We start from the raw sequence: 27775 nt of genomic DNA, 5'->3' as shown, positions 1-27775 counted from the left end.
CAATGCAGAGACACTGGTTTCGGCCTCCATCACACATTCCGTTGTGGTCCGAAGATCATGACGAAGGAGCATCACATCCTCTCCCAAGGCCCCAATTCAAACACCAGGGCCTACGTTGAGGCTTGGATGACCTTCAGGATTGTGTCTGTATTGGGAGAAGGCTTTCATTCCTGCCTCATCCTGCACAGCAGTATTATCAACTGCTGGGGCAAAGGGGTGTGGCAAGCTTGTCCATCTCGCTCCTTGACTTTCATTGTATTCTCCAAAAAGTATTGGGGGGGGGGAGGGGGACCCTAGCTGTCAGTCGATCCACCATTCCCGAGATGAGGGCAGCACAAATGGTCGGTGTCAGTGTGTGATATGGCTGGCTACCCCATGACCACTTAGGCAGGAGAAGCAGCCAGGAGATCTGCACGGTGGGGGTGGAGGGACGGTAAGAGAGGCCCAATGTGCAGTGTCGACCACTACCGAGATCATATCTTCTACAGGGTGAACAGGAGGGCATGTAGCAGTGCCTGGGGATAGGGACAACATTTTTTGTCCCAGTCCCTATGGAGTCTAGAGTGCTCTGCCAAGGGCAACTGATGGGAGACACAGTGCCTGGTGCATGGGCAAAGCACACAGAAAACCAGGGGGGGTCTAATTGCCACTCCTGGGGCAGCCACCCACTCAGGAGCGGCTGGTCCAGTCAGCAGCAAACCTTGCAATCCACCACACCCAGGTTCTGGGTGCTGTTGTGTAGGCATATATAACAGGGAAGTATGCCAGGACCTGTATTGTTTGGCGTTGTGTAGGCTATGGCAGGTCGACTCACTTGGCAGGCTCTGTCGTTTCTGGCCAGGAAGGCAATCCTCAGCCTCCTGTCCCTTAGTCTTGGTGCCAGCCCTTCCCCACGGGCTTTGACTTTGCCGGATGGTGCACATCCCCGCAGTGTCTTTCTCGTGGGTCCGCTTCTGCCGCGTTCAACAGGCCTGTGTATGTGCGGCTGTCCACACACAGGCCCAGGCTGGTCTCAGTGGCAGAACAAAACCTGAGGGGGCCCCCCCTGCAAAGTGCGTTGAAGGGGCCCTGCTCAACGCGTGCAATCTATGTCCCTCACCTATCACCTTTGCAAGGACTTTCAGAACCGCACAACATATATATATACTTTCAGCAGAACTATTCCCAGATTACACAAATTTACAGGCTGTGGATTGAGATTGTGTTGTACCTCAAGTGAAAGAAGGCTTATAGGCTGCACACACTAAATGGCATCAACCAGATGTTTGGTAATTGGGGAGTAGGTATTTTATTGATACAAGACAGAGAGGCATCTTCTACAAATTACTATTGTACTTAGTGTAAACAATGCTTGTGCTGACAGAGAGGAAATCAGAAGATCTAAAACTATCTTTTATTTAAGTGAGGAAATGGCAGAGCCGGAATGCAAACAACTTTAGACAAGAATGAACATCAATCAATTAGGTGGCTTATGTAGTGCAAATTGCAAAAGCACAGAGCACTGACAAGCTCAATACTTTTTTTCAGGATTTGGGGACATGGTAGGCAGAAACCTTGAGGCTTTTTATCAAGCAATAAACACATGATTGAAGATGTTGGTGCCTCTGTCCAAGGCAGCCAGTCTATCTAATAGGCATAAGTCTAAACCCTGGTTTAGTTGTCCATGTATCACCAAAGGGAGATGTGTAGAGCAGCAGAAAGAAGGTGAAGGAAGAGAGAATTTGACGAAGACAGGACTTGCTGTAGGTAGCTTCTACAGCTCCATTAGGGACAGGAAAAGGCAAAAGCTGTATTATACTACCACAATAATGGAAGCCATAACATCAAGCTTCTAGGGGGGGGGGGGGTCATTTAGCTTACTCATCCATCAGGCCTCTTCCTGATGGTATTGCCTTCACAGAGTTTGGTGACCAACTGGGACTCATGCCTTTCAACACAAGATCACTATAATCCAGCACACAATATGAATATTCTCTAGTCAGGAATTCAATTTTTTCTCCCTATCTCACTGGGTGAGGCACTGTTGGGTCCCTGCCTTGCAGCATGTTGTGGTATTTGCCCCTGTTATGGCAAAATGGTGTGGTCTCACAATAGATTAAAACAGCAGTTGTGACTCCCCACCTTAAAAAAGCTCTTCCCATGGAGGACTGGCAATTTTAGACCAAGTTCTTATTTGCCGGTATTGACCATTTGTTGGAGGCAGTGGTACATGAAATGATCCAGCACTATGTTTATAAGTTTTACTTACTCAGTAAATGTTAATTAGGGTTTAAACTGGGGCATGGGACAGAGACAGTCATTTTGTTGATTGAACCTGTCCGTGTCCTATGATACAATAGATCACTCTGTTCTTCTGGAAACCCAAGCTTTGTACCTCAAATCCTTAGGTAACAGTTGTTCTCTATGGATTTTAAGTACAGAGCTTGGCTGTAATCGGCTTCAGACCGGGTTTAGTGATTAAGATAATTATTCCATGGTGAGGAAGCTTTGGTCTTGTGATGCCACAAGATTTAGCAGTTTATCCATTGTTTTTTAAAGGCTATATGGCTGGACTTTCAACTGGACTGGACTTTCAGCACTAAATTGATGACACCCAAATAAGTGTTCATCTGGAGGAAGGTAGTTTCCAGGCTCAGTTCCCACATTCTTACTAGCTCACAGAGATTGTGGCTTCTCGTGGCAGCCTTTAATCATGGAATCATTGCCTTCATCCAAGAACCTTCATCAGCAACCACACCAAGCACAGAATTAGCTGTTGTCTTGCACATGCCTTCTTGTCAGAAAACGCAATACAGCAAATGCCTTTAAGAAAACTCTGATCACTTAAACATGGTCAAGTATCGGTACACTTAAAAAGGAGTTTAGCTCCAACTGTCAGTGTTCCACAGCGTTTCGTTGCCGTACAGAACCTCTCCAGCTCATCTAAGCATTCTCAATTGTTTTCCTGCTCAACACTGCTCCACATTCTTCTCCTTGCCTACCCCTTAGCGTGTGCACTCTCACTCTTCCAGATTTCCTATTCTTTTAGTTTCAAATAGTTCTCTTTGCCTTTTCAGTGCCGCTGTGCTACTTTTCTACTCACCTACTATGTTTAGCCCGGGTCATACAGATACCTTTAGTACCAGGCATTTTCAGATAGGAATTTCAAATAGAAGTGTGTCACTCCAGGCTTCTAGTTTCTTTGCCATCTCTGCCTAGTCTATTGCTGGTTAACTCTACTGCTGATTACCATTTCACTCCAGAACCATTCGTTGTGGCAAGTTTAAAGACACAATCTTGAAAGGCAGAAATTAGACCGCCATCATCCTGAGGTTTGGTGCTGCCTCTTCTTGTAAATCAGGAGGCATGCAACATTTTAGAGTGAGGGTTGTTGTATTCTATCCCCTCACGTCTGCCAATAGAGAGAGAGCAAATAACAGCTTCTTGTGGGGATGAAAGTAAACCAACTTTCAGTTGCGTGAAAAATGAAATATCACAAAATGAAGTGGTTATTTTATCTTAATCTCTGTTTTCTTGGCCAGAGTTCCTTACGGCAGCATAATGAACCAGCTCTACCGTTAAGAACCTGAGAGTCTATATTGAACATCAACTCTCTTTAGTTCCCAAAATTAGGAAAGAATTAAAAGGTTTAGTCCAGACTGCCCAGAAATCTTCTTCCCTTCTTCGGGCTCAACGAAAAGGGCTGAATTTATAAGGGTTATCATTTTATTTTGTATGGCCTATGACAATGTCATTCATGTCCAGATAACTGCTGGACAGATTTACATGTTCCCGATGGCTCAAGACCAAGCTATGTGATTGCTTTACAGAGTGAAGAAACCACATTATGTTGTGCTCCATAGAATTAAAGGTCTATCCCATTTGACCCATTTGACCTATTTATAACAAAGGCGATTTGTGCCTTAAAAACTCATTAGAAGATACTGCCCCAGAAGACTTTTGAGATATTCAGCTCCAATGAGACCTATCTCTCTGAGATACTGTAAAAGTCATTCCAGTGGAGCCTTTTTGCCATCTTCGTGGTTTCCCTATGTTATATATTGCCTTCGGATAACTAGGCAAGTGAGAAACTGTGAAAAACCAAAAAATGTATAGCTAAGGATAAGTTACTGCTCTACCGGTGATGCTGTTCTTTGTACAGTGGCCAACACTCTACATACATACACATTCTCCATAATATAACACCTGAATGTTAATCTATATTTGTAATAGGGCATGCTTACTTTTCTCCTTTTTGTTCTACTCCTCTGCATGTTTCCCATTCCTGTAGCTATTCTACCCATCTGTGCCTTCTCCTACTAATATTCTACCTCATGTGGCCTCCTCTTTATACTCTCTCATTCACATCTTCCCTGTCTTATGGTTCTCCTCTCCATTTCTCTGTCTTTTATCTCACTCCTCTCCTCTGCCCTTTCGTCCATGCTTTTTTGTCATCTCTCCTCCACTGGGTGGTCTGTCTTTTTCCCCTTCCATATTACTCGTGTCTGTGTCACCTGTTTTCCCCTCTCACCTCTCCCTCTCTTTCTAATGTCTCTTTATCATCACTGCTACCTTTCCCTATCAGTTGTTTGTTGATAATATATATATCTCTTTATTATCTCTTTCACCCTTCTCCTCACTCTTGCTCAGCTATCTCACTCACATAATTATCATTTAATTACATCTTTTCTACCTCTCCTCCATACCTGCTCTTTATTTCATGCCTGGCCGCTTATTAACTCGCTATCTCTCCCCAGCCCCTCTGCTCTCTTTCTAACCTGTCTCTGTATCACCATGCTCTCTGCTATCCCCTCACTCTCTCTGCCTCTCTCTCAGTTCTTTCTCATCTGTATCTGTCTCTTGATTTACCCTATTCTTTCTCCCCACTATCTCTTTGTCACCTGTCTCTTGCTCAGGTCCACCATAATTTCTCCCCTCTTTCTCTGCTGCCCCATTCTCACCTTTATGACACTTAATCACCTCTTTAAGCTTGTCCCTTTCTCACCTCTCTCTCTCTAACTTGTATGTCTCTTTCTCATCCCTCTCTTTTGTGACTACTTATGCTCTCTCAAGGCTATTGCTTTCTTGGCTTTGTCTTTACAACCTCTCTCATCTGCCACCCTTTTTACCTCTCTCCGTTGTCTTTCACCTCTCCCCATCTCTCTCAAATGCCTGTCTTCTCCCTATCTCTGTCTGTCTCTTCTACTCTTCAGTCCTTTTTTCACTTCTCTCTCTTAATCACCCACTCTATCTCGTTCACCTGTCTTCCCCGCCCAGTCCTTCTCTCTTTTCCTTGCCCCCTCTGTGTGTCCTTTAAGCTGTCTCTTTCTCATATGCCTCTGTCTGTATCACTTGTCTCACACAAATCTCTCCTTCCATTCCTCTTATCTGTGTTCAACATATCTCCCTCCCAATAACTGTCTGTCTCTTTCTCAGCTGTCTTTCTTTCTTACTGTTCTAGCTCTATCACTTCTCTCTGCTTCTATCTATAACAGTCTCTCACTTGTCTGCTATTTCTCTCACATCTGTCTCCTCCACACATTTATCCTCAGTTGTCCTTTATAACATGGTTGTCTCTTTACCAACCCCCATCTCACTCACTGTCTGTCTCTCTTCCTCTCTCTCAGCTATTTTTCTTTCCGCAGTCTCATATGCACCTTTTTAACTGGCCTCCCTTCTATCGCTTGCCATGGCGTTTCTCCTGTCTATCACTCACAAACCTGTCTCTTCTCTGTCTCTCTATCCTGTTCCTTTCTCACTTTCCTGTTCTTTATCACCTCTCTACTCTAATTCTCTGGCAGCTGTGTCTCGCCTATTTCTGTCTCACACCTGTCTCCTCCCTCATCTGCCTTTTTTTCACCTCTCCCACGTCTCCATCTCTCTCTGTAACCTGTTCTTTATTACTTCACACTAATGATCGCCCTTCTCTCTCTTTCTCCCTTTCACCTGTGCCTTTTAAGTGTCTGCTATTTCTCGTTTGCCTTTCTCAATCTCCTTTCCTGTGTTGTCTTTCCCCTCTCTCACCCTGGGCTCTGCAGGTGTTTCCATCCGCTGACATAAAGAGACATGGAGGCAAGTTTTCCCTGGGGCCTCCTCTGCCAACAATTGATTTAGAAAGTTTGATATATATATTTCGGTTCAGTGACTTAATATCGAGAGACAAAATATCGACTACACAAAATATTGACGCCAAAATATAGGACAGAATATCGACTCCCTATCTACAAACGGGTAAGTACTAAAATATCGATTCCAAAATATAGAATGTTAAAATATAGTTAGTTAAAATATCGATTTTTTTAAATGTATTAACAACAATATAAAAGTAATTAAATATTAAAAACAATTAAATAAAACATACATAATATAAAAAAGCTTAAAATGTAAACATAATAAAAGTAATGTAAAAAAGTAGAGATTTTGTTGGATAGTGAGAGCGTAAAAATTACTATTCCCACTCCAGTGAGTGCAACAGTAGGGAAAACGTTGGATAGCGTAAGGGTAAAAATTACTATTCCCACTCCAAAGAGTGCAACAGTAGGGAAAGCGTTGGATAGCGGGAGGATAAAATTTACTATTCCCACTCCAGAGAGTGCAACAATAGGGAAAGCGTTGGATAGCAAGAAGGGAAAAATTACTATTCCCACTCCAGTGAGTGCAACAGTAGGGAAAGCGTTGGATAGCGTAGGGGTACAAATTACTATTCCCACTCCAGTGAATGCAACAGTAGGGAAAACGCTGGATAGTGTAGGGGTAAAAATTACTATTCCCACTCCAAAGAGTGTAACAGTAGGGAAAGCCTTGGATAGCAGGAGGGTAAAAATTACTATTCCCACTCCAGTGAGTGCAACAGTAGGGAAAGAGTTGGATAGCGGGAGGGTAAAAAATACTATTCCCACTCCTGAGAGTGCAAAAGTAGGGAAAGTAATGATTTATTTTTAAAATAAGATTACATTAATTATCAATACCAATAAAAAGTTAATTAAAAATAATTACCAATTAATAACAATTAATTACCATTGAAAAAAATGAATTAGCAATTAATAAAAAATAATTACCAATTAATACAAATTAATTACCAATTAAGAATTAATTATCAATTGTCAATACACATAAATAAAAAAAATATTATTTACTTTATTACAATTAATTTACTTCCCACCCAATTCCCCTATAAACCCACAACCCACTCCCAATAATAAAAAATAAAATTAACATTATCAATTAATTAATTAATAAAATAATTTTTGCAATTAATAAAAATGAATTAGCAATTCATACAAAATATTTACCCATTAATACAAATTTATTATCAATTATCAAATATAATTAATATTTAATTAACCATAATTAAATTACTTCCCACCCTATTCCCCTATAAACCCACAACCCGCTACGTAATTAAATTACGCAAAAATTAAATTATATAACATTCATTAGTTTAAATAAATTAAACATACATTACAAAAATAATACATAATTTTAACACATATACTTCCATACATAACCCTAAAAAAAATTCGATATTATAGATATCTATATTTTTAAATTCGATATTATGGTAATCTATATTTTAAAATTCGATATTCTGGAATTCTATATTTTTAATTTCTATATTATGGAAATCGATATTTCGTACCCCAGTTTCGATATTCTGACCTATCTATATTTTGATATTCTGTCCACTCTATATTTTAACTTCGATATTCTCGGCAGTCAGTATTTGGGAATCGATATTTAGGGTGTTCACCATATATTTCACTGTGCTGGGATATTCCATCCCGTACAGCAGGCTTCAGCCAGGCAGTAGCTACTGTGTATTTTCCTGCAGCCTTTGCGAGAAAGGGGATGGGGGGCCCCCTCCAAAGTGAAAGTACATGGAAAGGTGAACCGCTGAAGTGAGCAGGATGCAAGGGACGAATATTGCTGAGAGAGACTTAGAGGGGGATAGGGGAACATGGAGGTGGCTAGGTCCTGGGAAGCTCTACTGGATGACCCCCGAAGGAACACCATATGTGCACTTTCTGGAGCGCATGCACCCTTACAAATGAGACCTGACATACGGACCTTCTCAAATCAAACCTATTGGTGTTATGTTTCATATAGGTACCCCAATATAGGTTCAGGTAGTCACCTAACCTTTCACCTATATTCTCCCCTACCATTACACTACATAACAGTTTTAATACTGACCTTTTACATAGTTACGGTAATGTCTAAATGACATGGGGTTTTCTCTGAAAACTAGCCTCATTCATTATGCATAAGGATTCTTGGAATCACAGCAGGACACCATCTCTTGCATAATAACTATGTACAAGGGTAATTCCTTCCTTCATCCTAGTCCGACATGACACAGCAAGGTATATCCCCTGAGGGTACTACTTTGGGTTCATATACACACCATATCTTGCTGAGGTAGTCAGAGGAGAAAAGGACTTCCATGCTGACACACTGACGCGAGACGCTGAGGTTCCTGTACGCAGACACTCCGGCTCGCAGTCGTCCGACATCCCTTGTGGGGTGTCAATCTCGAGACCAAGACTGGGTCCCACAGTCTCTCACTTCAGGTAATGTGGTTGACTTTATCCTAGAGGGATTCTTGGCTTTTCCACCCTCATACATGCTAGGTACACTTAGGTACATCTAGTTAGGGTCGCATTGTAGGAGTACGCATTTATTACTGTCATGTATTTTATTTACTTGCCTGTATTCATTGTTTTAGCACAATGGTAGAAATCTACCATCCTTTTACTCTGTTAGTGCTTCTAATCATATATATCTGTTTCTGTCTAATGGTTGTTTCAGCACACCTATTTTACACTAGAATGACGCTGGTTCAATAAATGCTTAATGAAAAACGTCCCCACCGTTTATTCTGTATATCTCTCTGAGGCAACGTGAGCATGAGTGACTGAGCGAAAAGTATCGCACTGTTTACACGATCCTGAGGGATCAGGGGTGTCATGTTCAATAGTTGCCAAGAACTATTCTCTCCTTGGTAAGAGGGGTTTCTAGTGGCACCGTGAGCTAGCTGGTATACAGGCTAACATACCCGGTAGGGGTATCAAGAATCAGTCCGGACACCAGTCCTACAGTGTATGTTGTCTAAGTGTGCAGATCCTATATAGGTTTATAGGAACTGCACGACATTGGGTTATTAAATCGTTCTATGACTGCACTAGCCCCTCACCTAAGTACGACACTGAAATCTAACATATATAGCAATCAATCCATATATCTCACACACCGCTGACTCATGGGGAAGGGAGGGAACAGTTTAAACTTTGTATTGTGAACTAATCCTGTGTTTACAATATTGCAAATCCAGATCTGTGTATGTGAAGATTGAAAACTTGTAATCATGAGTTGACTAGATCAATAACCATGTTGTACTGGAGGTTGACAACCAATAGAATCTGTTTACAAACAAATGTATTCCATTTACAAGGAGGAGGTCCAGTGACTCTCTACATATGAATAGTAAGTCTCTCTGGAGAACCTACAGGCTACCTAATCTGGTGGCAGCTATACCTTGACTTCCTTGAGTTTCATCACCATTAGGACCTTTTAAGGTTCACCTCTTCCTTTGAGTCAGGGGCTATTTGAAAATGTGTTAAATGGATCGGAATTTCACTATGTTCTTTCTTAGCTCTGGAAGACAAATGCCCCTCATCCTTTGAAACCATCTTTCCGCCCTGAGGTTTAATGGTAGGTTTGAGTGGATTGGTGTTCAGGGTCTCCCTGGTGGGTTACTGTGTCCCCTCTTTCTCTTTTTTCCCTGGAGATGGCTGGACATTGGACTTAACAAAACTCATTTGGGACTCTCCTTGTTCCTGTCACAGGTTTCTTGGTCGGGAGTGAAATGAATGTATGCATGGCGCTTTTCTGCTAAAGTGAACAGTATATTGAATGAAAGCATCCAATTGTAGACAAAGTGCAGTACTGTCATTGCCTGAGAGAGCTGAATAACACGGGTTGAAAGAAACCCCATTGCAGATGGTCGCGATGTATACGATATAATTTTTTTTTTTAAATACATTTTATTGTGTCAATAGTTGTACAAAGATGGTCGAGATGAGGCTTCAACATAGGAGCAACATCGTACAGTGTGACACGTAGGATAACAGCATCAATTTTATCCCATCTATACAAAAACATACCAACTTTAACTTGTTGTGCCATGTTAACATCACAGTCACTTATTGGGTCATCCCCTAGCCAACTTGTCGGATCTATCACTCGGTTGTATCCTAATGAAGTCTCCCACCGCCCTTCCACCCTTATATTTCAGCATCTTGTAATGGAGAAGGAAGGGGCTCCAGATAGAGGCCCCAGTAATCTGCCCATCTCTTCCATTTTTTTGGGGTGTTTTTGTGGGCAGCCCCTTGCTTTAAATATGGGAATCTCCAGTCCAATGCAGCAATCGAGTCCTTTTTTCCAGACCCCCAGCAGGGGGGGGGGGGTACAGCCTTCCAGGCCCTGGCTATGTCTCGCTTTGCCAATTTTAAACCTAGGAGCAATAGGTGGCACTTGTATCTATTTCCCTTGATAACCTCCATGATATGAAGTATGACAAACCTCGTGAACAAGGGGACATTCCACTCTAGTACCTCAGATAAGCATGCCGTTACCCCTTTCCAGAATTTGTGGAGTACAGTACAGTGCCAGGTAGTGTGTATAAAAGTACCTTCGCTATCGCCACAGCGCAAACACAGTGAGGACACCACCAAACCCCCCCACCACAGTTTATGGCATGTAAAGTATTCTCAGTGAAGGTATTTAAATTGTATAAGCCTGAGGCGCAATGTTATGGCTGCATCGCACGGGGATGCCAGCGTCTCAGCCCAGTCGTCATTGTCTATTGGGCCGACATCTACTTGCCAGGCCACTTGAAGTGTATTTAGTGTAGTGATGCTGTTGGTGATAAGTGATTGGTAGATCTTTGTGATCTTATGTTCCCCCAGATCGCCCATAAAAACTTTGGCCTCTATTGGGTTCAAATATGGCAGTTCTTCCAGGTTTGCATATGATATAATTGATTAATTTAATCCCTCTACTCAGCCCCCAAAACCTCAAAAATAGTATACATTAATTTGGTACTAATATTTCTTATCAATATTATGTGTCCTCTTCGGAGTCTTCACTTCATGAGCTATGCAAGACACTTATCAGAAACTCCAGAAAAGTTTTGACTCTTACTTTGAGTGGTGTCAATTAGAGTTCCCATTGTAAGTGGCAAAATTACAGCATATATGCATAATTATGTCATCAGTGCACCCGTGTCCTCAGCAGCATAGATACTTCCGGCTGCAGCGAGAAAAGGAGTATTTTGAGGCTACTGATGGGGAAGAGGTGGGCAATGAAGAATCTGTAGTGTAAAAAACAAAATATCCGTCATAAGCATGCATCAAATATAAATGCCTTTTTTTTTTTTGCAGTGGACATTTTCATTCTGCAGGTCCTGCCTTCTGTAACTGATTCTACCAGCAGTCCATAGATAATTTAGAAGGAGGGATTTTGGGTCTTTTCACTCAAACTTGATACTAGAAGTTGTACCAAGTGATAGATTTTCTCAATAACGCATCAGAAGGAAGAGCAGTAACCCTCCCAGAGGAAACCTTGGTTCATCCATTGTAGCAAACCAGTAACACCTACAAACTATTTACTGGAACCTATAATGAAATAAAAGCACAGTCGTAAGTGCAAGAAATGAACGAGTTGGTATGTTGGTGCAGAGTAAGAGGGACGAGTACTACTAAAAACAAACACAAGATCAGGAACCATAGATTTATAACATAAGGGGCAAGACTGAATTAGGTGGCCATTCCTTCAGAACAATTAGAATTTATTGGCAACTGAAAATATCTGTTTCTTAACATTAACAGCTGGACAAGAAACATTTCACTGTAAATAAGGGAAAGAGCATAGGCAATGAACAATCGCACACTTTCAATCAAAGCCATTGTATCAAAAGTATTCTGATAATTGAAACTATTCCTTTTTGCAGTTTTATATAGCGGGAACTTGGCATCGGAGCACATGATGTCTAATTAATTTTTCAGGCATGGGGAGATTGAGGGCCTTATTTACAAGAACGGTATTCACACCAGCCTGCATGCCCACATTTCTGTTACTTGTACTCCATTTTCGGAGGTGCCTGGCTCCAGTGAATTTGGGCGCCATTATTAAGTGACATGTTTCCCTTTTTATTCCTTTCATGGTTTGTCGTTTCTCATGTTTTATTTTATTTTAATTTCTTTTACCAGTAGTCAGCAACTCACAGGGGAGCATGTGAGTGCTGAAGTGGTTGCTGGACCCCAGTTACAAGCCCCTGTTGGTTTCCCTGCATTATATTTAGTCGTGCTTCGGCGCCGGTACTGGCCACGCACCCCCTCTTCTTAAAGGTTTATTTAAACATGCTGGCAACACATTCGTGCAGCGGGCGCGTCGTTGGCACACCGAAGGCGTGCAAAAGGCAAGACCGTGTCCACCTGTCCACAGCCAGATCGCTCATAGCGCTAGCACCCCTGGATCTTCCGACTCCCACCCTAACATCTTAATCTCCTAAGAAGAGTGGCAGAGAACTAGATATAAGGTTTCTTGCTGTGTATGCTCACTCTCTAATGGTCAACATGTTTCGTGCTCTCAGCAAGGGAACTATCTACACAACATGATAAGTGAGAATCTACATACCACATATTCAGGTAGGTACCCGAAAAGGCTGTCAATTGAAGCCTGCAACGGAATTCCAGCGGTCTAGAGGACACCAATAGGGTGTCCCGCGTTACACGGAACGCTGGCGGTCTGACCTACCCTGTGCCGGATCCGGAAACATGTTGACCATTAGAAAGTGAGCATACACAGCTAGAAACCTTATATCTAGTTATCTGCCACTCTTCTTGCTTTAATCAGGCTGTTTACCTTCATGAATAAAATATTATCAGGACTAACTGACCTGTTTTAATCCACTCACCCCACATCTACACTTACTAGGCCTCATACCCCACTGCACCCCACGGCAGGAACAGAAGATCCCGGCCAAAGAGCCCCGTACTGGGTGCCCGTCAGGTATTGGCGCGCCAACCTGACAAGGGGCAGGCTCATATGATGAAGCATGACATCTAGCTTGCTAGGTGTGTGAGAGCCCTAGTTCCAACAAGGGAATTACCCCCCCCTTGCTTCCTCTCCAGGTGGACTTACACCAACCGGTGTCACACCTACCTATCTTCTTTACGTTCATCCACTCTGGTTCTGAGGAACTCCACACCCTCTCTTCTCATTGTCCATGTGGGGCATGTGTGTTGGATCTCGTTAAAACTTGCCCCATCGTCCCTCTTGTTTGATCTATATTTCTACTGCCCAGTTTTTGGACAACAAAGACGAGTCTTTTACCATACTCCTGAAAAACCTACAGTCCTGAAGATGGTCTAACTAACTTGCAGCTACAGAGATTAAACGTCGACGTAGTGTCCAATCTCCTTTAAATTCATTGTCATAGGTGCAACTTAGTTCTTATTTGTGAGACCGTTTCAAATTTTGTATAAGATTTGGATGGCTAACACATCGAAGTGTAGTTCCTTAAGATATGTAAAGTACCTCCATAACTGTTGTCAATGTGTTTTTGAGATTGATCTTTTGTGTACCCCTTTGCATACATATTTTATTAAATATTTTTTAATACAAAATATCAAATTACAGCACCTGTCATTGAATTAATTTTTCTTAAAAGCAATATTTCCTTTCTCGATTGATTTTTTTGAATAATTTTGAATTGCATTATGGAGGTCATAATTTGACATATTGCATTTTTCTGGAAAAAAAATATTGTCTCATTTGTTATATCATTGTTTACCCAAGCCCACAAGGGAATATTGGATTGCCCTTTTTTCTTTATATAAATACCACTGCGTCAGTTTTAAGGGGTATTCTAGGTGGGAATGCCTACCTTCCATATATTAAAACTAACGTGACACAGCCGATTCCGATGAAGGGAAAACAGATGCAGGGTGACGAAAAGTGATGGATCTGCCTAGATGTCTCACCTTGTGAATATGGAGCAAAGAAAGCGCGCGCACTGCGTCAAAAAAAAATTACGCTGTGGTGCAAGCTCCTTGTAAATATGCCTCTAAATCAGTTACCTAGAAACACAGGATGTTGAGCCGATGCCAGGGGTTCGAACCTGGTTTCACAATTACAAAGTTGGTAGCTCTGGATGTAAGGTCTCGTCGTCTCCCCATTCATCTGCATCTCAAAGCATCTGCTATTAACAATTACTGTAACAGATGTGGTACAAAATGCCCTCATTTAACATATAAACAGCCTATCCACCTCGTTTGTAAGACTTGTAAAGGAGCTAAAGAGGCAGAGAGATTGGAGTTCCACTTCCACCCGAGGCATTCACTTAAAAGGCTAACCCTCCCAATACTTGCCCACTGTACCTGCTCTGAATCTCTTTCAACTGACGAGACTCAGTCCGTCTTCAAGCTTTGCAATAGATACAAATATTTATTATTTACGTTTTCGCTCTGGAAACTATTCTGACTGCAAGCTTTCTCATCACCCCTGTTGTAGGGATCCGAGGGAACTATTCTGCCCATCTCTCAAGGTCCTAATACCTTGACAAACCTTTAGGAATACAGATCTCTTGCATTTTTTCACTTAAATATTAATCTTTGCTGAAAGTCCCAGCAAGTCGAAGAAATTCCTCTATAATTCTTCTCAAGCCTGTGCAGCAAACATTTCAGGCCTCCAGACCATTCTTTGGAAGATATATTAACACATTTCCCAATACGACCTTGTAGGTTAGGAAAAGGAGACTACTCTTTCTCCTCAACAGGGCACATTTACCTGGTGATGAGTCACTGCACTTTCAATCAATCAATCAATCAATCACATAATTTGTAAAGCGCACTACATACCCGGGAGGGTTTCAAGGCGCTGGGGATAGGGGGGTGAGAGGGGGGGGGTGTTGCTGTTACTGGTCGAAGAGCCAGGTCTTGAGTTGTCTCCTGAAGGTCAGCAGGTCTTCGGTTTGTCGTAGGTAGAGGGAGAGGGTGTTCCAGGTCTTGGCGGTGCGATGGGAGAAGGATCTGCCTCCGGAAGTAGTTCTCCGGATGCCTGGGACCGTGGCCAGGGCGTGGTCAGCGGAGCAGAGTTTCCTGTTGGGTACGGAGAAGGAGAGTCAACTGTTGAGATAGGCTGGGCCGGTTTTGTGGAGTGCCTTGTGTGCGTGGATCAGGAGCTTGAAGGAGATTCATTTGTCGACGGGGAGCCAGTGCAGGTTCCTCAGGTGGGGAGTGAAGTGGTCGCGGCGCGGGACGTTGAGGATCAGGCGTGCAGAGGCATTCTGGATTCTCTGTAGTCTGCTGATGAGCTTGGACGAGGCTCCGGCGTAGAGGGCATTTCCGTAGTCGAGTCTGCTGCTGACTAGGGCCTGGGTGACTGTTTTCCTCGTGTTTGTCGGGATCCATCTGTAGATCTTGCGGAGCATGTGGAGGGTGTTGAAACAGGTGGAGAAGACTGCGTTGACTTGTTTGGTCATGGAAAGTTTTGAGTCGAAGATGACTCCCAGGTTGCGTGCGTGGTCGGTGGGGGCTGGGGGGACCCCAGTGATGTGGGCCACCAAGAGTCATCCCATACGGAGGGGTTGGACCCGAGGATGAGGATTTCCGTCTTGTCTGTATTCAGTTTGAGGCAGCTGTCCTCCATCCAGTCGGCCAAGGCCTTCATTCCCTGGTGGAGGTTGGATTTGGCGGTGAGGGGGTCCTTGGTGAGGGAGAGGATCAGCTGAGTGTCGTCCACGTAGGAGATTAAGTTGAGGACGTGCTGTCCGGCGATGCGAGCTAGTGGTGCCATGTAGACGTTGAACAGCGTCGGGCTGAGGGAGGATCCTTGAGGGACGCCACAGAAGATCTCGGAGGCCTCGGATCGGAACGGGGGGAGGCGGACTCTGAGTTCTGCCGGAGAGGAAGGAGGTGGTCCAGTCCAGGGCTTTGTTTCAGATCCCTGCGTCGTGGAGGCGCGTGCGTAGTGTGCAGTGGCAGACGGTGTCGAAGGCGGCGGAGAGGTCCAGGAGGATGAGGGCCGCCGTCTCACTGTTGTCTAGCAGGATCCTGATGTCGTCTGTGGCGGCGATGAGGGCGGTCTCGGTGCAGTGGTTGCTGCGGAATCCTCATTGGGACGGGTCTTGGATGTTGTTGTCTTCGAGGTGCCGGGTGAGCTGGGTGTTTACTATCTTCTCGATGACCTTTGCTGGGAACGGAAGCAAGGAGATGGGCCGGAAGTTCTTGAGGTCGCTCGGGTCTGCCTTGGGTTTCTTCAGTAGGGCGTTGAACTCTGCGTGCTTCCAGTTCTCAGGGAAGGTGGCGGTCTCGAAGGAGAGGTTGATGATTTTGTGCAGGTGGGGTGCGATGGACTTGCTGGCTTTGTTGAAGATGTGGTGCGGGAGAGGGTCGGACGGGGAACCGGAGTGGATTGTTCCCATGGTCTTGATTGTGTCGTCAATGCTCACGTTGGCCCAGGTTGTCAGAGTGTCGTCGGCGGTGGGTTCGGTGCGGTGTGGTCGTCCGGGGTCTGAAGCTGTCATGGATGTCGGTGATTTTCCGGTGAAAGAAGATGGCGAGGGAGTCGCATAGGGCTTGCGATGGTGGGATGTCGTTGGCGTTGGAGCTGGGGTTGGAGAGTTCCTTCACGATGGTGAAGAGCTCCTTGCTGTTGTGCGCGTTGTTGTCAAGGCGGTCTGTGAAGGAGGTTCTTTTGGCGGTCCTGATGAGGTGGTGGTGGTTGCGGATGGCGTCTTTGTGGGCAGTGCTGCTGTCTGGCGTCTTGTTGCTGTGCCATATGTTTTCCAGTTTCCGGCAGGTGAGTTTGGAGTCGAGGAGTTCCGGGGTGAACCAGCTGACTCTTCTGCTGGTGTCTCTGTTGGTGGGGTTTTTCAGCGGAGCGACGGTGTTGGCGCAGTTGTTCATCCAGCGTTCGAGGGCGAGTGCACCTTCATCCGGGTTGGTGGGGTTAGTTGGAGGGTTGAGTGCGAGGCTTGTCTGTAGTTGTTCTTCAGTGATTTTTCCCCAGTGGCGGCAGGGGGTCTGTGGGGTGCGGTGGTGTATGAGTGGTTTTCGGAAGGAGAAGTGGATGCAGTGGTGGTCTGTCCAGGTGAGTTCAGAGGCGTGGCTGAAGGTGACGTGGGGGCTTGAGGAGAAGATGGCATCAAGCATGTGGCCGGCGATTTGGGTAGGCATCGTGACGAGCTGTTTCAGTCCGAGGTTGGCGAGATTGTCGATCAGGGTGGAAGAGTTGTTGTCGTTGTTGTTCTCCAGATGATAGTTTAGGTCTCCGAGGAGGATGTAGTCGGTGGAGGTCAACGCGTGCGTGCTGATGAGGTCGGCGATGGAGTCGCAGAATTGAGGCCGGGGTCCTGGCGGTCTGTAGATGAGGGTGCCTCTTAGGGTGGTCTTGGGGTCCGTGTGGATCTGGAAGTGCATGTGTTCGGCGGTGCTGAGGGTGTCGTTGGTGTTTGTTGAGATCTTGATGGTGTTTTTGTGGACGATGGCGATTCCTCCTCCGGCCCTGTTAGAGCGGTCTTTGCGGTTGATCTTGTACCCGTCTGGGATGGCTATGGCGATGTCTGGCGAGGAGGCTTCGCTCATCCAGGTCTCGGTCAGCAAGGCGACGTCCGGTGATGTGGTGTCGAGTAGGTCCCAGAGTTCGACGGCGTGTTTGTGTGCGGAGCGGGTGTTGATCAGGATGCATCTGAGCTGGTTGGCTTCCATTGTGGTGGGTGTCTTGGCGCTTTCGTGGCAGAAGAAGTTGCAGTTCCAGCAGGTGAAGGGGCCGTGGGTGCGCTTCGGGGTGGCCTTGCAGCAGGTGTGGGTCCTTCCTGGGTTGAGAGCGACGAGGGTTTTGGCGTCGTAGCAGAGGCGGTCTTCGTGGCTGCTGCGGGGGTCAGGGGTTTCGGCGCTGGGCGCGGACGGGCGCAGACGGGCTTGCCTTAGGCGCGCCAGCGGCCGCCATATATGGGGAGGTGGGGAGGGAGGAGCAACTGGGAGGCGAGGGACGGGTGTGACGAATGGGCGCGGAGGGGGCGGGGCCGCAGGGGAGGCAGCGGCGGGGACGGGGGACAGGAGACCGTCACCGGGCACAGAAGAGAAAAGGGGTACAAAATCAGGGTCACAGGCACAAAGTAAACACAGGGGTACAGTGGACGGCGAGGGGTACAGAAATAAAAAGGGGGCACAGAAGCAGAGCGGCGAGCGGGGGGCAGGGGGCACAGACAGTCACAGGCACAGAATCAAGGGGCACGGAGGCACAAAGGCAGCACGTGAGACGTACCTAAGGCCACCACTGGCCACCAGGGATGAGGCGCCGGTGGAAGCCTGCGGGTGGTGGAGGGCCTCGAATTCCCCTGGCGGCAGCAGACAGCGGGGGTGCAGGCGGCGCTGCAGCAGGGGGGAGCAACCTACCAGAAGGTCAAGGGTCGCTCTCCTCACCGCGCAGCGGGCGCCATATATGGGGAGGTGGGGAGGGAGGAGCAGCTGGGAGGTGGGAGGCGAGGGACGGGTATGAAGAGTGGGCACGGAGGGGGCGGGGCCACAGGGAAGGCAGCGGCGGGGACAGGAGACCGGCGCGGGGCACAGAAGAGAAAAGGGGTACAAAATCAGGGTCACAGGCACAAAGTAAACACAGGGGTACAGTGGACGGCGAGGGGTACAGAAATAAAAAGGGGGCACAGAAGCAGAGCGGCGAGCGGGGGGCAGGGGGCACAGACAGTCACAGGCACCCTTCAATAAAGGACCTCAGAGCTCACCCTGGCCTCCTCCCCAGGTGAAAAGCCCAGTGTAGCTCCCTCAAACAAATCACCGCTCTTACCCAGCCGATGAGACCAGCACTTGGCTCACAGCCTATCAGTGCCTCGTCTAGTAATGAGCTCTATGGTTAGCATAGCACTCCTGCTTTCAAACTGTTTGCCCATGACCTAGGAGACTCTGGGACAACTGGGCAATCCATGTAAAAAGTGAACTGTTGTCCATGGATCCACCCAAGACATTGTTTATATATTTGTAAAGAAAACAGCATTAAAATAAATAAACTAAGGGTCTGATTAGGAGTTTGGCGGACAGGTTACTCCATCACAAAAGTGACCGATATCCCGTCTGCATTTTTACAAGTGCCGGAGTAACCCATCCGTCGAACTCTAAATAAATCAGACCTAAAGTAAATGCATATAAGAGATGATAACAAAGGAAGAATAAAAGAGCGTAGCCAGGAAATGAGAAAAAAAACTGCACGGACAATGCAGACAAAGAAACAGCACTCAATGTTTATTTGTGGTCTTATACATCAAAACCATGTCCACAATTTTGTATGGTGCCTCAGTTACCGAATATCTGACTGAGGACAACCTCTGGTGAACTTTCAAGGGCCCTATGGGGTCTATCCTTTTGGAGGTGATTCAACTTGAGCTTTGGCTGAGGCATTTGACAGTGGTAGCTCTCCCAATGTCACTCCCATTGACGTCTGACATAGAGTAAACCATACCAAATCCTTTATTGTACTTCCTTATGAAGAACTCAAGTGTCAATTGGACAGTTTGTGAAAAATTGTTGTGGTGTTTGTGGCGTGCTGAATTTTAGGCTTAATTAATATTTTAGTCTTTCAAGGGAATTGTTCAACTGTTGTATTGGAATACTGTGTGGCATGTTAGTTGGGAGAGTTTGTTCTAACTGAGGTAAGAAACTCTTAGTCTCACAGTATGGGAGCCGGGGACAGCTCCCAGCTGTTCCTCTCTCCTATTTGAAATGCTTTACTTGAACTGATGGTGATACATCTAGGAAGAGCAGTGTTTTTGTAATGACATTGATGTGTGGTAATGTGTACCTTTATAATTAGGGCTCCCGGTTTTATGGTATATTTTTTAACATGAATTTATCCATAGTTATTTTTTGGGCATCGTATTGGTATTAATCTATATTTATTTAGTGTATTGTTTTGTGAACATATGATGTGATAACTTGTATATTTCCACATTTGTTTAACAGACAAACGTGCACTCATACATTGATGCCTGTCAGGCTCTAGCACATTATATAGCCTGAAATAAAAAACCCACCTTAAAAATGTGCACAATAGCACAAATATGTATTGAGCTATGTAGTAATTTAAGCAAATCTCATCGAACTTTGTAACTCCCCATGCTGCCAACAGGTACAGCTATTGGCCTGTAAATCATTAATCTCAGCATGTAGGGTCACCCAAAAGAAGCCAAATGATCTGTATTTCTCCGCTCTTAAAAATAAATACAGACAGGAAACACGTTTTCTGTCTGCATTTATCTATAAAAATGGAAAACAGGGAGCCCTGTTTATAATGGATGGATCACGTTTTTGGAACAGGGAGATGTTTTTTAACTGTTCAATATGACTATCTCATGGTGCATTTGGACTGTGTAATTTCATTTAAATAAAACACTAAATGGGGCACGCACACCACCAGGCCAGCAAATCACCTACAAGTGCAGTTCACAGCTCAAATAGCCCTTTTTTTGTTTACAGTCTTGTGTATTCTGGTCATTCTAGAATAACAAATATATTGAGTGCAATCCCTGATACATAAAGTACTGGCGTGCAGCTAATTTGAAAGCAATTCAAATTGCAGTTACTGGTTAATTACCAGCCTTCCGCATAATATTTTACATTCTTAAAAATCAATTAAAGAAAAAATAAAAAGCCTAGAAAAACACTACGTTCTGCTTTCCTCAGTCAAGGCAGAAACTGTGGGACATCTTCTGTAAAGGTGATGATCCAACACCATAGATTCACTGTAGAACAGGCTTTGTTGTAGGCATACAACCCACGATTGACCATCCCAAGATGGTCAATCACCATCTGACCAGACTGGGATATATATATATCTATTCATATATATAAATTCATATTCATTCTAGAGTAGAAGGCTCAACCACATTCCCAACACCCATGTGCACAGATAGGACAGTTCTTTAAGGAGGCCGCTTTTTGTGGTGTTTGAATATTTCTGCCTGTGATACTGTAATAGTTGGTCTGTAGGTGTGCCAGGCTACACTTATTAAAAGCCAGAGTAAATGCCCTAAAGATAGTAACTTTCTCAACTTTGTTTTAGGCAGAGGATGATGGGAAGCTTCAACATCAGTTCTCTGGATCCAAACTTCAAGGAAGACCAGAGACCAGCATCGGATCACCTCATGAGTGTAGGCTACAAGAGAAGGTTCCCGGAGCGCACTCCGAACACAAAACAAGCGCCCACTCACAAAGGTGCCAAACTGATAGCAGTATAAATATGTCCTGCTTGCTGCCTCTCTTGGCCATCCCCTTGTGTCAAGTAGTCTTCTTTTTGCACATGGCAACACAAGAAAGTACACTCTTTATCAGCAAAGGTGCAACACCCTGTTAAGTGATGAGGCATAACAACTGGAGCAGATGAGGCAGAGAAGGAAAGGCACTTGCTGTCGATCACACGAATCATCAATGGGTATCATAGCGATGCCACAGGTGTCTGGTAGCTTAAAATCACGGAAATAGAGTACTGTGCCCTGCACTGGGTGAAAGAGTTGCATGACCCATATGTGCCAATGCAGTTTAAACAAGCATTTGCAATGCAATAGGTCTTGCATTTACGCGAGTTTAAGCTAATGGTATTGTAAATGACAAAGCCTTTTATTTATGTTTTATAAACAAAAATAAAAGGCCTTGTTATTTGCAATGTCTATGGCTCAAACTCGCGTAAATGATTGTTAGATTAGTGAGTAGAAACGCTCCCTTTCGGCCCGCGCGGCAAATTAATTAAATAAACAAGCGCGGCCGCTAAAGTGAAAGCGGACCGCGCTGCACATAAAAAAAAATTGTGCTTACCGACTTATGAAGGAGACCATGTAATGCCACAAGAAAAAGATCCAGTCCTCATGGAAGGTAACAAATGGCGACAGGGAGGTAACAAGGAGGGACTAACAAGCCTCATTATAAATTGGAAGCCAGCATTTACCAAGGACAATGACACCAGCCAATCAAGAATATGGGCGGAGAGAAGGTGAGGTTTCCACAGCATACTCAACTACTGCATGCCTCGCAGAGCGAGCAGCGCGTGCGCGCTGCTGCTAGGCTCGACCTAAAAACAATGACTTCTTGTGGCTAGGATGTCACTGATTTCTAACGGAGGACTAAATAAGGATTTTAGAAGCACAATCTATGAAACGTTACATAGTGATGTTGTGCCGTTTTACTTTGCTCTCTTTCTTCCCTAGGTTTTCTTCCTAAATGCGCTTCCATTGTTCAAACCGCTATAATGGCGAAACTGGGCAACACATGGAATTGTTTTACATCACTCTTCTTTATGCTGCTCCTTTTCTTTTTGATTTCAGCCTTTTACTGAAAATGTTTGCATTACAGTGTAGTCAGGGACACAGTAAAATACTCAAAGAACTGAACTAAAAAAACAGAAAGAACTGTTCACTCTAAACTGAGTGGTCCACCATGGCCAGCTTTCATGGCCAAACCCTGATTATGTAAGTGATTGTAGAATGTCAAATGAGAGATGGGCATGGGAAGCCTTCAGAGAAGCTGATGGTTTCCACATCAGGTAGTACAGCAGTGCCAAGCACCAAGATGTACCGAGAGAACCCAGGGTGAGTTTCCACCCTCTCACCTAAGTGCTATTAAGGCCCATCCTCCATCCATGGCTTTGTACTTTTCAAGGGTTATGCATTAACATCATTTAGAGGTCGCCAGGGGGTGACGCAGCTGCGACCCCTGGCTTGCCCTTTGTGACCCCTGACCTCATAGGTGGCAAATTCAGTGCCAGGAACACAGGCAACTCATCCATATGGACGTAGGTTAGGGCTCCATTTTCCTTGTTTTCCATCCAGTTATTTTATTACACTAATAGTGAATAATATCATTTTATTGACTATTAGTGTTATAAAAAAATGGAGTACAATTAGCTGGAATATTTCCTATATGACAGCTAAGGTAACTTAAAAATGTTTAAATGTATGCTGAGTGTGCTTATGAGTGGATATATGTGCATGTGTAAGCATGTGTGTGTGTGTGAGTGAAAGTAAAGGTCAAATAGTGTGTGATGTCTCTTCCACTACCTTTTTCCTTTTGGTGAATTGACGCCCATTGGGTTATGCTTTAATTACTTCACATTTTAAAATCAATCGAAACAAACGTGAGACTTAATAAGTAATTGGATATTATTTATTTGAAACATTTGCCAAATGCAAACTAAAAATCCCAAACTTTACTAGTGAGGCAAAAAATAAAAATTAAAGTTTTGTGAAAAAAGAGCACGTACCACTTTAAAGAAACACTGGTGGTTCCTTTAAGAAATTATAATGCACACAAAACCAATCTAAAATGAATATACCAAAGCAATATATATATATATATAAAAACCCATACAAACCGGAATGCAAGGACTATGTTTCGGCTTACAAATGTAGATAAAGTTGCATGCCCCTGGTTTTATTTCTCTCACTTTTGATTGACAATTGTTCGATTAGAGGAGGATTCAGATGTTGGCTGCTATCCATGTTACCACATGCCAGAGCAGAAGGAAGGCCTCTGTCTAAAGTGTCGGCACAATATACAAAGACCACAGCAGCTGTAAGGTGTTGACAAACTACTGTATGATTTACTTGTGCAAATGTTGATTTTACAACAAAGGCAGACAACAGGCAAGATGTATTATGGTTAACATATATATCAGAAAATATACACCCTTGTTAGATCATTGTCCAAATAGGAGTTGACTAAAAGTAAAAGTATATCTAGCCTGACTGCTTTAGAAGTAGCTGGACTTTTATGTAACCACCTCTTCTGAAAGGAAGCATTTTACAAAGCTGTGTAATGCAGTTCCTTTCTTTTGGGAGGACTTGGGGATACTATACCTAATCACAAATATTTTGATCCCTAACAGCAGTGCACTGGGTACAGACAAGAGCAGAACATGGATCAAAATCCAAGAAAGGTTCCGCGGTTCTGGGAACTGGTTTACTTAGTTGAAGGTTCGCAGGTCTACATTACTGCCTTAGAGCACAGGAAAACTAAATTCACTTCTGGTGAATGACCCCCAGCATCAACATCAAGCAAGGCGAGCATTGCTGGCATGTTATCAACAACTAATCATTGCTTCTCGAAGAAAACAGCATTATTTTCACGCCTACTTTGTAACACAATATTGTTGGGCGAGATGCGTGCTTTACTAGTACACATAGCATAAAATTGCCCACTCTTTTGGGTTGTCCGGCAGTGTCGAAGTGTGCTCCCGCTTCGCATGTGTTCTGAAGAGCCGTCTTAGTATTCAATCTTTATTCGGAACCTTAGAATGTTGCGAGCTCCTTTAGAGGGCAATGAAGTGGCTCAGGGCTAATACTGGCTGTAATAAGCCTTCTGCTCCAATATTCCGATATTTACATTTCGATTTCTTTGCTTTAACAGCTTTACAGCCCTTCTGCTTTGGGCTATACCAGTTGTTAAAGGCCCTCCCCCTCATTATAAGCCCTCACCTGCCACTCCGGCCTACACCTCTGTGCTCAAGACCTTTCATAACTTTAATACCTGGTGTACCCCTCGGCAGCAGGCTATAAGGCTATATTACATATTTAAATAACAAAACCTCGATAAAGTGTAACAGGGTCTCCAACCTCTTCTGTAACAAGAGCCATTTCTGATCAACAAAAACCATCCAGACCTACTAATATCATTAGTGTTGTAATCGTGACCACATCAGAGAAGATTACGTCAGTGACTACCCGATGTAAAATTACCTGCAGTGATCACCTCAGTGCATCAGGCAGGATTGTCAGCGGTCATGCAAAAAAAAAGACTTTGACAATTTGGATTTTCTTTCCATGGATATTACATAAGTCATAGCTTAAATGCCCCTGACACCAAGGTAATATTAGTAATAAACCCTTCCCAGTGCCACATGATTTTTCAAATATCAGCTTTAAATATATTTTGGAATTTCAAACATCAGCTCATCAGTTCCAAAAATTCACACGTTTTTGTCTCTAATACACGCTTTTCAATTTTAGTATACATATATTAATTTAGTGCATCAAAAGCTTCTAATTTAGTAGGGTAGGCTGTACACATGAGACCTATTTAGAGGTAGTTGGAGATCTACCAGTAGCTCAGGAACTACTCGTTGGAGAAGCCTTGTCTAAGCAAAACATTAACCAAAATCGTACCAAAGTGATTACTGTTTAATTGGAACATTTAAAGCTTTTGAATCAGCAAATTAATAAGCATTTTAACCACGGCACAGCTTGCAGGAATTGTGACATGCATATTGCAAACAATTATTTTACAAACAAATATAAGGGCTTACATTTTGTAACATGCAGTAGTGCATGTAAGCATGAATTGCAGCAATGCATATTTTTTAGCAAATGCTTCTCATCAATACGGCTACAACTCACCCAAAACCCTCAACCTGCCTGCTAGACGAATGGAACTTGATTACTAGTTAGGTTAAAAGAACGTAGCAGACACACAACAAAATCTTTTTTAGCTCCTCCTTCCTCTTTGCTCCTTCAGCCCCATTCTGAGCATCAGAGCGTACAAAGTAATATAGATGGCTTAGGGGCAGAGCATCAACTGTTTGCAGAACTAATTGCTGTTGATGAACTGCTTTAGTTTGCTGTCGACACTCCCTGTGTTTGGTCTCTTACTTACATGAACTGTGTTTGTTACCTGTGTTGTGTTTTCGCTAGTTATTTGTATAGCCACTTACACCTCCTGCGGTAGAGCAGCAACATGGAAAATCAAGAATAAATAAATATTTGTACCACGGTCCAAGAAAAGGTCTGGAAAACAAGTACTTAACAAACTTTTAAAACGTGATGCAACCTTTGACGGACGCTGCCAATAGGTTTGCTATAAATTGAGCACTACCATTTGTGAGCCTTCTCTGTTAAAGGCTTTATGTTATCCCCTTCGACTGTGCTTAGCTCTGACTATAGATTTACAAACCATTCTACTAAATCCAGAACTTTCTTTGTAAATCACTTGTGCTGTATCAGGGATTCCACTGAAGAGATTCAGTGGAACTTAGTGTATCTAGAAATGTAATTTACTTGTATCCAGTCTTGTGTTAATCCTGGAATTTTGAACTAAATCTCTTTTATGTACTGTAGATTGCTTTTATTCAAAAATAAAAATATTTATAAAATATTGTTTTGTTTGTGATTCACAAATCTTCAGCTGGTCGATCATTAGCATACCCGATAGAGATGGGGCAGCGGCAGAGACCGTGGCGCTAGTCCATCGGGAAATGCCCGGCGGTCAGTGTGCCTTGCCTCTTCCTTGTATCTCAATGCACCACACAGCAGCAGTGGTGGTTCTTGTCTCACTTCCACTGCTCTGGTACGGAGTAGTGGGCACTGCACCCAGTGAGGAACAAAGGATGTGTGGCTCGGGACAGCAGAGACAGCTGGTCCCACACAGAAGGCAAACCCGAGGAGGGAAAGACGACCCAGGGATGACAGTTTAGTGAAACACAACAAAAGAAACTTAATTAAACTGTTGATGATATGCAAGTGGCGCCCTGTCCATATGCAAGGTACAGGTTCAATTACCACAAACTAAGCATACGCTGAGGGTGCAAACTACGGTTACTGATGTGACACATAGCTCTAAGGTTACCCCCACGCACCCCACCCCGCAAAACAAAATCTATCAAGGGTCCTAGTGCTGCCAGTCCGAGTCATGGCAGCGTATAGAGGGGACCTGTGCAACTCCCCGCCCCCGTCCCCAGGGAGTGAGATGCGCAGGTGCCCCAGTGGCAGCACAGTGCCCAGTGAAAACAGATGCCGTGCCCAGACAGCACTGCCGCTCTGGTGGCTGCTGTAAGTGAATATCTGTAACTGGGCAGAGGAGAGGCACAGTGTTTAGTGAGCGAGAGGCACAGGCAAGGTAGCATGAAGCATGCCTCAACTCGCGGTTCCGCACGCCGCAGAGCAAGCTCCCTGTTCATTCAATGACTGGGGCAGGATCCCGCTGCCACTCTCAGTCTGTACATAAACCATTGTCAGCCTCTCTTGCCCCTACCCCACATCCGCCATTATGGAGGACCCCCAACCACATTACCCCAATGGAATAAACAGCCCTCCTGTGCACCAACAGCAAACTCTGTCCGTGCACACAATCCGTTACAACTGAGCCCATGCCCGCTAGCGCGTCGTGCACACATTACGTCCACACCAGGGCACATGTACACTTCATGAGCACACAGGACAGAGACCACCCATCCCCATCTTTTCCTGCATAGACTGTCAGTTCGTGCCCACCCACATCATAGCCGTCCTGCACAGAATACATTAAAGACGCACCAACCCCACCTGCCCCCAATCCATTATTATCGGTCATAGCCACCTCCGCACGGCTAAACACTTATGTGGTCCCAAAGGCGAGACCTATTGGCTATGCCAATGTTTGTTTCAATGGACCTCTAACCGGCTCCATAAAAATGCCTACTTCATCCATCCATTTCCGCTGGTATCCAGGGCCGTAGCTCCATAAGGGGTGTTTGAGGTGTGACAAGCCACAAACAGATGCATTCCTGGCTTGGTAATTTGATCTGGGGTCCCTGCATAGGGTCTGCTATGTCTGTGCCCGTTATTCTTGTCATCCTAAATCAGCCCCATAGCCCACCTAGTGCAAATCAGTAATGGCAACAGCCCATCCCGAACCTTGACCCCCTCACCCCATCACCCTGCAGCCTACTGCTTTTTAAATTGGTAAATTTGAGATTCACCTCC

The 27775-nt window shown here is 44.5% G+C and overlaps 1 protein-coding gene across 2 annotated transcripts in view; it reads left to right on the top strand.

Moving 5' to 3' along the window:
* Positions 1-26143, top strand: part of LOC146816701 (protein FAM228B-like) — a 230424-nt gene extending 204281 nt beyond the window's left edge. For both annotated transcript variants that reach the window (XM_085610589.1, XM_085610590.1), the window contains one exon: positions 21115-26143. In XM_085610589.1, coding sequence (XP_085466715.1) covers positions 21115-21289 — 175 coding nt within the window. In that variant the 3' untranslated portion in view covers positions 21290-26143. The remainder of the gene's footprint in view (positions 1-21114) is intronic.
* The last annotated feature ends 1632 nt before the right edge of the window (positions 26144-27775 follow it).

This window comes from Triturus cristatus, chromosome 6 (genome assembly GCF_964204655.1).
Source record: "Triturus cristatus chromosome 6, aTriCri1.1, whole genome shotgun sequence".
NCBI classification, from domain to species: domain Eukaryota; kingdom Metazoa; phylum Chordata; class Amphibia; order Caudata; family Salamandridae; genus Triturus; species Triturus cristatus.
Note: the sequence above shows the minus strand (reverse complement) of the source record. Positions and strands in the feature narration are given on the sequence as shown.